General features: G+C 42.1%; 1 protein-coding gene across 8 annotated transcripts in view; it reads left to right on the top strand.

Moving 5' to 3' along the window:
- Nucleotides 1-13,335, top strand: part of LOC109896310 (paired box protein Pax-7) — a 62,915-nt gene that overhangs the window by 34,432 nt on the left and 15,148 nt on the right. For all 8 annotated transcript variants that reach the window (XM_020490584.2, XM_031816734.1, XM_020490594.2 and 5 more), the window contains exons 6-7: nucleotides 4,513-4,678; nucleotides 5,214-5,407. In XM_020490584.2, coding sequence (XP_020346173.2) covers nucleotides 4,513-4,678; nucleotides 5,214-5,407 — 360 coding nt within the window. The remainder of the gene's footprint in view (nucleotides 1-4,512; nucleotides 4,679-5,213; nucleotides 5,408-13,335) is intronic.

Below are 13,335 nucleotides of genomic sequence, written 5' to 3'. Positions count from 1 at the left end.
AATTAGCCATTTAAAATGATACATTTGGATTAGATAACACAACGTGCCATTGGAACACAGGAATGATGGTTGCTGATAATGGGCCGCTGTACGCCTATCTGCTGTTTCCAGCTACAATCGTCATTTACAACATTAACAATGTCTACACTGTATTTCTGATCAATTTTGTGTTATTGTAATGGACAAAAAATCTGCTTTTCTTTCAAAAACAAGGACATTTCTAGGTGACCCCAAACTTTTGAACGGCAGTGTATATTAAAATATTCATGTCATACAGTGGACACCTAAGCCTATAGGCCTATGCTTGCAATTCCCTGATACATTTCCGACTCTCCTACAGCTGAACTGTGAGGTGGACAATTATTGTAGCATAAAAACATAAAACAAAATTTGCTATAGTTTTGCATATGCTACACACCGACACACACGGAATAGTGTTTTTGTAATTTGTTATAGCTGTTTTTAAGGACATGTAAATGTGTCTCATTTGGCCAACATCCCTCGTTTTTGATGGCGCTGGCTGCCCCAGGTTGGATCTGAATGCATATGGATGTTCCTTAAATTTCTCAAATGTACGGGACATTAAAATCTTCCCTGTCATGTTGTCTAGCGCCAAATCCTCCTAAAGAAAACTCTGAAATGGCATATTGTTTACATGATATTCACATGAAAATCTGTCGCCATTTGGATGGAAACCTAGCTATAGACACACTATAGACTCTGGCAAGTGTGCTAGTCCAGCGTCACTTTGATTATGCCTGCACACCATGGTTCACCAGCAGCCCCAAACATCTAAAGTATACGCTACCAGATAAACAAGCTTGTAAGAATTGTACTTAAACTCTCCCCTCATACTCATCTGGAGGTTGAGCATGTTTTCGTATCTGTAATGTGTCTGTATCAATGTAATTGTATTTATGTAAAAATTGGGGCCACAATGGAAATAAGTCCCCGACTTTATTGTACAATCCCGGTCACTTAAAAAAAACTTTGAGTATATATGTATTTGTTAAACGGACAAATAAAGTCAATCAATCCAAACTGTGCAGCAGCCAATAGATGAATGGAAAGAGACGTCTGTTACAAAACACCAACAAGGTTAATGACATTCAGAGATTGTCAAGCCAAGCCTTTGGTACTGGAGAAGCCTACAAGGTATATATTTTCTGTTTGTGAAGATTGACATAGTCTATTGATTGTGGTGTTGAAAACACAAACCATGATATTGAAGGGCCTGAAGTTGGTATGCTTTGTTTATTGGTTGTGTGGTGCTTTGGCACAGAAACCTGTTGGAGGGGAATTCTTTGCGTATATTTAAAATAATGATCAATATAGCATCAAAATGTTGAGAATCTGATTTCCCCCTAGCTCATCATTGTCTGCAGCTGGCTCTGATCGTAATGTATTGAAACAGGCAGGGAGAGTGAGCTCGTCTGTCATGGTCGGCAAACACTCAACCTTCTGGCCGTAGCCATGTGTGGCATCGACTGTGCCACAAAAGCATGCCGAAGTGCAAAGTCCATATCCACGATTAGAAACACAGGGTCGCTACAGTTATTGTTATTTTTGTTCATAAACATTATTTTGAGTTCATTCTATGGGGGGAGGGTGTATATTTTTCCGTACAAGGGGAGGGTCATGTGAATTTGTATTTAATTTTTTTATGACACCTACCTCTATTGGAAGTATTTTCAAATAATTTTCTTTAAATAGTCTACTATTTGAGTATTTTCAAATACCTGGGTTAAATGCATGGGAGTATATTTGAGTCAGTGTATTTGAGTATTTTCAAATACATTCCAATATCTAACGACTTGTCTGTTCAAATGAAAAATATTTAAATGCTTACTTCCAAATGTCTTTGAAAGTAATTAGAAATACCCTAAGTAGAATTTGGACCCAGGTCTTGTGTGTATGTTTATCTCAGAGTCTTCTGCTGTAAACCCATGGCTGCTGAAGTAAAACATTCCATCTCCTCTGAAGCAGCACTGACGCATGACCCCCTCTCGCCCAACAATACGGTATTGACCTGGGCACATTGGGCCCAATGTTTGCCAGCTTTAACTCGATAGGGCTGCAGCCTTTGGCATTTTAGTTGACTTGAGTAGATCGGCGTCGAGGCGGGCTCGTTCAAAGCCTCAGAGTAAATTCACTTAGACAGATGCTCTTCACAGGCTCCCCTCTCATTAAGGTAGAAGGGTGGCTATGGAGACCACAGGGCAGGGGAGGGAGATGTTGAGACATCTCCATGCACCACTCTTAACTACATCCTATTATGTATTTATATACTGACATGAGGATGAGAGGGACATTCTATCAGGAAATTGTGTGAATTATGTATCTGAGGACTTCAGAAGACAAGAGTTTGCTAATGTGTTTTGGTGAGAGAGCAAAATGGAAAAAGAGAGAACAAAACAGAGTATTAGAAAGAGAAAAGTGAAGTGAAGGAATAAGAGAAAGTGGCAAAGGCATTTCTGTGTGTTTTGTGTATGGCATGATGGAACACCTCCTGCCTGTGGCGAGGCTGACATAAAAATAAGGACTTTTAAAGAGGGGTGGGGTGAGCTTCAGAGGTTGGAGGTGAGGGTGGCACTACAGGGCCAGGTGATTGGGCGTCTCTGGAAGGAAGGGGTGTATCCCCATGCCCATCCCGGGAAGCAGGCAGCTGTTTGTCTAGCCCCAGCGGGAAATCAGCAGCTCCAGCTCAGAACCAGTACCACGCTCCACTACATCCCAATGGCAGTCATATCAGTGGGGGCACCAGAGTAGCCCTGAGCCCTCGCAGTGCTTTATTTGGTCTGGAAGAGTTTGTTTGTTGAATGGGAAGTGTGAGGAAATGATCTGCTTCCAGAAGAGGCTCCCTGTTGGTTGGGGTTAGAAGTTGAGAGGCTTGATTCATGCGAGTGCTTGTACAGTGGGGTATTTTGACATCTCAGTCACTTTTTTATCACATGAGACGCTCTTGATGAAATTGAAACTAGATGCAGACATGATTAAGGCCTAAGAGATACAGTGCGTTGTATAACTCACAATTCAAACCGAGATCTCTCTTTTTGTGATTGAGAGATCTCTGTGTATGTGAGTTTATGTGTAGCATATGTTTGTGTTCAGGAGAAGGAGAGGCCCCAATAGCAGTGAGTGTGTCCCTGTGTTACTCCCTTGAAAGTTAGGCTCTTTAAGAGCTGTTTAAAAGGGACGCCCCCTCTTTGTGCCCAGTGTTCTGCCTGGCGTATGGAAGCCCTTTTGTCCAATCCTTTCATCTGGCTTCACAATAGGCCAGGCCGTTTGAAACACAACAGCAGATGAACTGCGCTGACAGTGTATTAAACTCTGATGAATTGCCAGTGCGAGGCATAGATCAGTGTCCTTCAACCTTTAGCACATACTGGGCCCAGGCCCTGTCTTGGTTAAATGGAACAGGTTGCTGGCTGTATGGCTGCTCTTTTCAAAGGGCCTGATTATATTCATGTTTTGTTGAAGCAGAAGCCTTTTTAAAATGTGTAAATCACTGCAGTTTAAAAGGAGCCTCTTTAGTCTCTCCCATTCAGGGAGTTGACATTGTGAATTCGTGGTTGAAAGTTGATAATGGTGTTGGACATTTTGTGTGCATTTCGGTACAATTCTACATTTGATTTAGATATCTTAAGAAGACTAAGATCTACAGGATGAGCTATTTACATGCTAGACTGTACAAAGGAATATTCATTTATGTTTTGTGTCGATTACAAATAAACTGCTAAATCCCTCCACCTTTTATAATATAATTGAAATAATTCACTTGGTATATTTTTGCAATTGCATGTATCTGATTAAAAGAAAGAGAGATAAGAGACAGAGATAAAGAGAGAGAGAGAGAGAGAGAGAGAGAGAGAGAGAGAGAAAGAGAGAGAGAGAGAGAGAGAGAGAGAGAGAGAGAGAGAGTAAGAGTGTGTGTGTACTGTTGTAGTGGCATTCTTTATGGCCTCCCTCCAAATGTCTAATAGGTTCACAAACATACTTGAGATGTCTGATGCTGCTGCTTGTGGCCCCTACCTCTGACCCCTTAATGACTTCTTCCATCTGAAGAGGGCTTAGGGCAGCTTGTTGACACAGATCACAGCTTCAGCCACTTAAGAAGAAAAACAGGGACAAACCATTGAGCCTCCATGCCGGCTCTGGCTCCGGCTCCCACAGGGACTAGCTAGCTTCTCCACCACAACCACCACCACTTCTCACACAGGCAGATGAATCACAGCTGGCAGGACCACACAGTAAATTCATTTGGAGCATTCCGAGAATCATATATTCTAGTATGCACAACCTAGGGGTTGCTGAGAGAGAGTGCTTAGCTCTTACAGACAGTTTATCATAGAGGAGCAAACCTGAGGGGTAGTACCCCTCTCTCTCTCTCTCTCTCTCTCTCTCTCTCTCTCTCTCTCTCTCTCTCTCTCTCTCTCTCTCTCTCTCTCTCTGGCTCTCTTGTTCTGTAGTTTGTCCTCTCCATATTGTCCTCATCTGTGTTTTTCCCTCCAGGTGTGGTTCAGCAACAGAAGGGCCAGATGGCGCAAGCAGGCAGGAGCCAATCAGCTGGCTGCCTTCAACCACCTGTTACCTGGAGGCTTCCCGCCCACGGGGATGCCCAGTCTACCTACCTACCAGCTACCTGAGTCCTCGTACCCCGGCACTACACTGTCACAGGGTAAGACACGTACACACACATTCGCACACACTCACACACAAGCCTCCACATCTGCTTATCCCTGAGGCTGTTTCAGGTTCAAATGTTTGTTTATATGGTTGTGTTTTCATCTTATCTAGGTAGCACTTGAGCCATCATATAGCAGTTATATGCAACGTATAGGATCCATACAGGCAGTAGTTAAGTCTTTGTTACATGATGACAGGGAAACAGCCTAAGGTTTTGTCGGAGTTTGCTACCAATTACAAGAGCAGAATATTTCTAACCGACATAAAGCACATGAAAAAGAGACACATGGTGTCTGAGGCACAAGCCACTAAAACATGACAATTTCAAAAGGTATTTTTTGAGTAATTTTCTAATACAACATTTGTATCTCTTTTAGTGGTTCGTTTTGGGGCATAAGTCTCTAAAGGCTGGGGTGTGTAAATCATTTTTCAGGGTTGTGAACAAGGCTGAACTTTATGTGTGCAGTGTATTTGGTTGTGGTTCTCTTGTCTCACATCCTCACTCAGTGTTGTTGTTATTGGTTCAGATGGCAGCAGTACGTTGCATCGGCCCCAGCCCCTGCCTCCGTCCTCAATGCACCAGGGAGGACTCTCTGATGGCAGCTCCGCCTACGGCCTCTCGTCCAATCGCCACAGCTTCTCCAGCTACTCAGACAGCTTCATGAGCCAATCAGCGGCCAGCAATCACATGAACCCGGTCAGCAACGGCCTCTCCCCACAGGTCAGTTCAAGGCCAAGGGCACGTCTCCCTATTTCTTCCGTCTCACCTCTTTTGATGAATGAATGATCGAATTACATTTTCTTTGTGTATAAAATCGCCTGTTGGCAACCCATCTCTTACGGGATTAATTGACACATAAACAAACATTACAATGATTCACAGTGATAATTCACATTGATAATTCTTCCGGTGTTCTGCGCAGTGTGAAAATAATGGGTGAAAAAAATCCATACATTTTAGTAGATAAGGTTATCCAAGCAGTAACAATAATTGATGTGTACCATAAGCCATGGCCGTGGGAAGATGTTTTGGGTTGGGGGTGCTGAGCAGTATTTATCTCCGCTAATACAGGACTAATAAAGGACCAGTTCACAAATTTTGTGGTATATTGTTATTTTCATAATTCTTTTCACTTATGATTGTATTTCTTAATTTTTATCAGGGGGTATAGCAGCACCCTCAGCACCCTCACTTCCTGAGGCCGTAAGCTACATAAAGTTACATTTTTACCAAAAAAATCTGATATAGACATGGTATTACCATCTGACCATTTAAATGATTCAATGACCCAAGGTTTAAATTATGTATATAATTGCAATTTGCTGAACCAGAAGCAACTAATAAGTAATACTGTATGTCGATCCATGGTCTTTTCTTCTAGCTTCTAAAGCTCTGGGTTTTCATTGGCTCATGTAAATTGCTATAATGTTAAAACAATTGGATTAACATCAACAAATTAAAATGAATCTTGATAGAGGCACATCTGCTCCAAAACAGCAGTTTCCACTTTCCTGGGACACCAAAATCTTACTCCGAACATGAGAAACACATGTGAATAAAATAATTAGCTAAAGCTTAGAAATGTAGGCGCTAAATCTTCTACAAGTAATTGTTTAGAGTTGGTAGATCTTAGTACTATGTTATTCCATTCATCTTGTATCACTGTTCTTCAGCTCCCAGCCTGTACTGTGTCTATCTGTAGCTACAGAGCTACGGTAGGCTTGTAGAGGAGGGGCTGTGAATATGTGGGTGGCTGTGTAGGGCTACTCTGCTGCCCTCCATGGCCTCCTAACCCTCCCAGTCATGCTGCTTCCCCTTCCCTCCTCTCCTCTCCTCTCTGCTCGGCCCTCCACACACAGTGAAAATACTGTGGAGCATTAGGCAGAGTAATTAGATGCGCTGCTGTCCTAATTGGGGTTTGAATCAATAGGAGGCATTAGATTCCCCTCTAACCGAGCAATCCTCTTCTGTCATATAAAATGCAATTGCTTTGCCTCTGTGTGTGTGTGTGTGTGTGTGTGTGTGTGTGTGTGTGTGTGTGTGTGTGTGTGTGTGTGTGTGTGTGTGTGTGTGTGTGTGTGTGTGTGTGTGTGTGTGTGCGTGCGTGCGTGCGTAAGTGTGTGTGTGTCTGTGTCTGTGTGTTTGGTTTTACTATCCTTGTGGGGACCAGAAGTCCTCACAAAGATAGTAAAACAAGGAACATTTGTGGGGACATTTCGCCAGTCCCCACAAGGAAAAAGGCAATTTCAGGCTTAGGGGTTAGGTTTAGGTTTAGGGTTGGGGTTAGAATTAGGGTTAGGGGTTAGGGTTAGGAGTTAGGTTAGCGGTTAGCGGTTAAGGTTAGGGTTAGGTTTAGGGTTAGGTTTAGGGTTAGTGGTTAGTAAAAATTATTTTTAATGGGAATCAATTGTTTTGTCCCTAAAAGGATAGTAAAACAAATGTGTGTTTGGTGTGTTTCTGAAAAGCTGGAGATTCCATGTTATCCTCTTTGGGCACCTCCACTAATAAGCATTTAAAACACTACTCTATGGAAGGGGTTGAGCCTTATGTAGCACAGAATGGGAAACATTTGTAGTGATGCAAATCGTGTCTGAGAAGTGAGTTATACACAATTACCCATCAATACTGGCCAGTCTTGCCCACCCTCGCCAACAAGATGTGGTTAACAAGCAGAAAATAAGATTGAAATGGTGTGTAAAGAGTTGAAAATGAATTTCAATGCTGCATTTGTCCACAATTACCCCCTCGTTCAGACGTGTTTTATTAGGATTTTTTTCTTCTTCAAATATTTCTCAAAGCAGATTGGAAACATTCTTGGTATTACCCCTCTTTCTTCAGAGAATAAATAATTAAGGATTTTGGTGACAAAACAGAGATTTTCTCTCCTGCTGGAGCGTCGGAGGATAACATGGAGGCTCACAGCGTGTTTGATTGTTAATCATGGCACAGGGGCTTTAAGTGCTAATGCTCTCACTGCAGACCTGCAGAAAACACCAGGAACATGGAATGCTTTTTCCATTAATGGCTCTCCAGTACATAATACGGGCTGACGATACAGCAGCGCTCTCCCTTTCTTCCTAGGCATTCCACTATGTGTTTGGATAATACATGTTTCCTGTTTAGCACTGGGGATTAGGACCTTGGATAATCATAGAAACAGGATTTTCAATATTCAATTAGTCTATAAAGTGGGTCTGAATTTTTCAAAATATTGAACCAGAAGAAAATATATTTTTTCTAGTTAATTTTAAGCTAAATGTGAGTTATTGTATTGTATTAGTTGTTATATTTGTGGTGAAGTAAATAGTAGTTAGCAGTGATGTTTATAACAGGAAAACATGTGGCTTTTCTATCACTCTTTCACTGTGGGGAGATGGATGTTCTCTGACAGAGGAATCAGAGTTCACACTCCCTCAATGTCCTGCTGTTGTAGTAAGTGCTCACACACATACACATTTACACACACGCACGCACACACACACACATACACACACACACACACACACACACACACACACACACACACACACACACACACACACACACACACACACACACACACACACACACACACACACACACACACACACACAAACAAATCTACCACCACACACACACACACACACACACACACACACACACACACACACACACACACACACACACACACACACACACACACAAACAAATCTACCACCACACGCACATACAAACACACAACTCAGCCTGTCTAACTCTATCTATCTGTAGTTTAATAGATGTCGTGTCCAGTTCATTCAGGCAACTCATCTGGAATGTTAGAGATTTGTTGTTGACATAGATTTAGTTTGACATAGATTGAGACTGTGATTTTTTATTAGGTTGTTTATATACTGTATGTTTTCACTATCCTGTCTTCCTCTCCTCTATGTAATGGAAAAACTATACAAATAGACTCTCCATCGTGATGGAAATGAGAATTTTATATTGTGGTTTTTCAGACAGCATCTGTCCGGAGGTGATATGCCTGTGTGTTGGTATGTGTGAGCTATTTTCTCTAGTGTCTGGTATTGATGGGCTACCCTTTACTGGTAAAGATTGACAAAAATTCTGTGATTCCCAGTAAATGGGCTGCGGTGGCCAACTGCCAAGTTTATAATGGAATCCTGCTGCGTTCAGCATTGCCGACAGGTCCTCGCACCCATCCCAATCCCATAACCTTTCCCGACAGCGCACATTTTCCCATTACGGCCGCTGGAAAAGCCATCCGCACCGGCACTGGGGTTGTTGTCGTGTGGGATATAAATTTGGTTGGTTTGCGAGAGAGAGGCGCAAGCTATGTCAGGGGTGGGGAGGTGGGTTAAGCTGTGCTTGGCTGGGCTAGAGGTATGAGCACAGAGATGTTGTATTGGTCCTGTTTCATCTAGTGTCACAGCAGGTGTTGGATAGAGGAAAGGCCAGGAGTATGAGGTGGAGGCAGGGAGCAGAAATATCAGCAGTGGCTGAAAACATTATTATTGCTTTTTTGATGGAGAAATATTTCTGTGTGTCAATCAACTGGCACTCTTTTGGTTTGAAGAACTGATAGGATTTCTTTCACAACATATATTTCCCAAACTAATTTCTGAAACATTGTATTTTTGAAGTCTAAATGACCCTAAATACCCACAATAGCTAGGTTTCCATCCAATTGGTGAATATTCTTAAATCATTTATATCTAAAAATCTGCATTTTCCCACCCTGAGATGTTTCCCTCAAATGTAATAGTTGCAGATGAGAAACTGTTCGTGATGACGAAGTGCACATATAATAACTTGCAAGTTAAATGGGTTTCCATCGCATTTTCCACTCACAAAAAATGTTGCGTTATATAGCAAGTGTGTCTACTCTTGTATTGGCACGTGCTCTCTAGCCAACAGCTCTATCTGCACACTGTTGGCTAGAGAGCACCTGATCAGATTATTATTATGAAAAAAGGGCCAGATTATTTTTATTTGTCATCTACATTACTTGCATAAAACAGTTGGATGGAAACTTGGATAGTGACATATAAACAACTAGTTGTTTCAAGATAAATATACAAATCTGTGCTTTTGTCTCCGTAACCAAGTTTTCCATGCTGTGATGAAAGCTTCTGTTGCGATTCCTTTCACAGGGCCTTAAATAACAGTAATTGGGCAAATAGTTAAGGCATGCGATTGAAGAACTCATTACCAACAATTTAGCTCGACACATGTCCTTCTCTCTGCTCTCCATTCCTTAAAAACAAAATTACTTAGAGCACAATAAATACAATTGTACATTTGTCCTCATAAAATGTAGCCTTGCGTTTGTTCTAATTGTTCCAAGTTCGAACAGTCGATCTGTTACACATTTTAAGCACAGGTAGTTGCATTGTATTTACAGAGCCTGCTGTACCTGGTTATGCCATGGTGAAACAGCAGCACTGTAAAAGGAAACATATCCAAAGCTGAGGTGGTCTACATCCTCCCCAGAAACAATGTCAGGTCATATACAACTCTATGGCCACTATCTTCAAATAAGCCTTTGAAGCCCTAGTTATTCTTGGGAGATGTGTTCTTTGGCAGCCGTTTTGGCTAAATTCCTCTTTGTTGCATGACAGGGACACCTGCTGGGAGAGGGGAGAAAACAACTGCTGCTCATGAGGCTCCAGTAGTACCAAGAGCTAGAGTTGGAGTTTGTGTTCAAACCCTACAAGGGAAGAAGCCCTCTGTAATGAAATACAAACATTGCAACGTTTTTAGACAAATCCCAGGGATATTGAAGTTGAGGATAACACACAGAGGGACACGATGCATTGTCTCAGAGTGAAATAACATACATCCATGTAGGAAAAACTGCTACAAGTCAGTCTATCAACCACACTCAGGTGTACTGGGCTGTTGATCATAGCACATCTTAAAACCACATTACTGTGAATAATTGATGAATAGACATGTTGGACCTTTTTGATTAAACCTGGAATGGATCAAACAGGTCCACACACAAGAGAACTGATAGGGCAAAATAAAACTATTAAACATGACATAAAATTCAAGGCTTCTATGTGTTAGGATGTGTTAGGAGTCTGAGCAATAGCTTGAAAAAAATAACCTACAGTAGCAGTCAAAAGTTTGGACACACCTACTCATTCCAGGGTTTTTCTTTATTTTCACTATTTTCTACATTGTAGAATAATAGTGGAGACATCAAAACTATGAAATAACATATATGCTATAATGTAATAACCAAAAAGTGTTAAACAAATCTAAATAATATTTTATATTTTAGATTCTTCAAGGTAGCCATCATTGCCTTGATGACAGCTTTGCACACTCTTGGCATTCTCTCAATCAGCTTCACCTGGAATGCTTATCCAACAGTCTTCAAGGAGTTCCCACATATGCTAAGCACTTGTTGGCTGCTTTCCCTTCATTCTGCGGTCCAACTCACCCCAAACCATCTCAATTGGGTTGAGGTTGGGTGATTGTGGGGCCAGGTCATCTGATGCAGCACTCCATCGCTCTCCGTTTTGGTCAAATAGCCCTTACACTGCCTGGAGGTGTGTTGGGTCAATGTCCTGTTGAAAAACAAATAATAGTCCCACTAAGCGCAAACCAGATGGGATGGCATATCGTTGCCGAATGCTGTTAAGTCTGCCTTGAATTCTAAATAAATCACTGACAGTGTCACCAGCAATGCACCCCCACACCATCACACCTCCTCCGCCCTGTTTCACAGTGGGAACCACACATGCGGAGATCATTCATTCACCTACTCTGCGTCTCACAAAGACACAGCGGTAGGAACCAAATATCACAAATTTGGACTCAGTTGATGTTGAGATGTGTCTGTTACTTGAACTCTGTGAAGCATTTATTTGGGATGCAATTTCTGAGGCTGTTAACTCTAATGAAGTTATCCTCTGCAGCAGAAGTAACTCTGGGCCTTCCTTTCCTGTGTTATTCCTCATGAGAGCCAGTTCCATCATAACGCTTGATGATTTTTGCGACTGCGCTTGAAGAAACTTCCAAAGTTCTTTACATTTTCCGGAATGACTTACCTTCATGTCTTAAAGTAATGATGGACTGTCATTTCTCTTTGCTTATTTGAGCTGTTCTTGCCATAATATGGATGTGGTCTTTCACCAAATAGGGATATCTTCTGTATACAACCCCTACCTTGTCACAACCCAACTGATTGGCTCAAACACATTAAGAAGGAAAGAAATTCCACAAATAAACTTTTAAAAAGGCACACCTGTTAAGCATTCCAGACGACTACCTCCTGAAGCTGGATGAGAGAATTCCTAGAGTGTGCAAAGTTGTCATCAAGGCAAAAGGTGGCTACCTTGAAGAATCTCAAATATAAAACATATTTAGATTTGTTTAAAACCATTTTGGTTACTACATGATTCCATATGTGTTATTTCATAGTTTTGATGTCTCCACTATTATTCTACAATGTAGAAAATAGAAAATAAGAAAAACCTTGGAATGAGTAGGTCTGTCCAAACTTTTGACTGGTGCTGGATGTTGGATAATAAATCATGGTAGTAAGTTAACTCTCCATTTTTCTCTGTCCTGGAAGTGATGTGTGTTTTGGAGTGAGAGGGACCATGGATGCCATGTGTGAGGAGAGCCTGTGGTGCTGTGGAAGTGGGCTGGGCCTACACATACACACGCACACACACACACACACACACACACACACACACACACACACACACACACACACACACACACACACACACACACACACACACACACACACACACACACACACACACACACACACACAAACACACACACACACACACACACACACACACACACACACACACACACAGGGGATCAGAGACAGGCAGAGCTGCTCTCACCCCTGCCTCCCTTTGATCCGTGTCCCCAGGCCTGCCTGGCTACCCGCGCTGCTCTGCACCGCACCACGCACGCTGACACCACGCTATGCTCGCCTCGCTAGCGACTCCCCACAACTGTCTGACATAGATAAGCCAGGGGAGACTCCGAGCTGCCGCTGCCGCTCTTCTCTTCCATTAGCGAGCACACTGATGCTTCTTTAAAAAACGGGATGAATTCCATTTCAGACGACAACACTAGTCGTTGCCAAAAAGAGGGAAAGGGAAAATATAGGAACAATCTAGAGGCTCTGGCTCCATTCCTCCCCCCTCTCTGACTTCTAACAACACCTCCTGCACCTGAATACCAATGAGAGAGGGAGATTCATGTAGTCCCCCACATTATTAAAAGTTGGGCATTAAGCCTCTCACCGGGCACCATGTCAGCTGGCAAGCTCTTCTGACAACTAATCAAAGGGGATGAACACATAGCCTGCATTCATAGCTCAGCCTCTCGCAGAGCAAGAGTGGGAATACATCGACGTTAATTAGAACTTCCATTAAAACAAATACTGTTTCAATTTGGCAAGTATAAAAAAAATATATAAGTGGCTTTCAAAAAAAAATAGAAAAAATAAGACCTGCTCTTGGCAGCTGCCAAGAAAATCAAGCGAGTGTAAATCATATCCACTGGCTATATGTTTCTGCATAGATTATTAGGGCTTGCTGCCTGTTTAACACTTCTGAACTCAGAGGAAAGGATTGCTGGTGTCACAAACATACACACATTGGCAATATGGGGCTTTTGACTGT

This window comes from Oncorhynchus kisutch, linkage group LG1 (genome assembly GCF_002021735.2).
Source record: "Oncorhynchus kisutch isolate 150728-3 linkage group LG1, Okis_V2, whole genome shotgun sequence".
Lineage (NCBI taxonomy): Eukaryota > Metazoa > Chordata > Actinopteri > Salmoniformes > Salmonidae > Oncorhynchus > Oncorhynchus kisutch.
The sequence above is the reverse complement of the archived record's forward strand: the minus strand, read 5'-3'. Positions and strand labels throughout refer to the sequence as shown.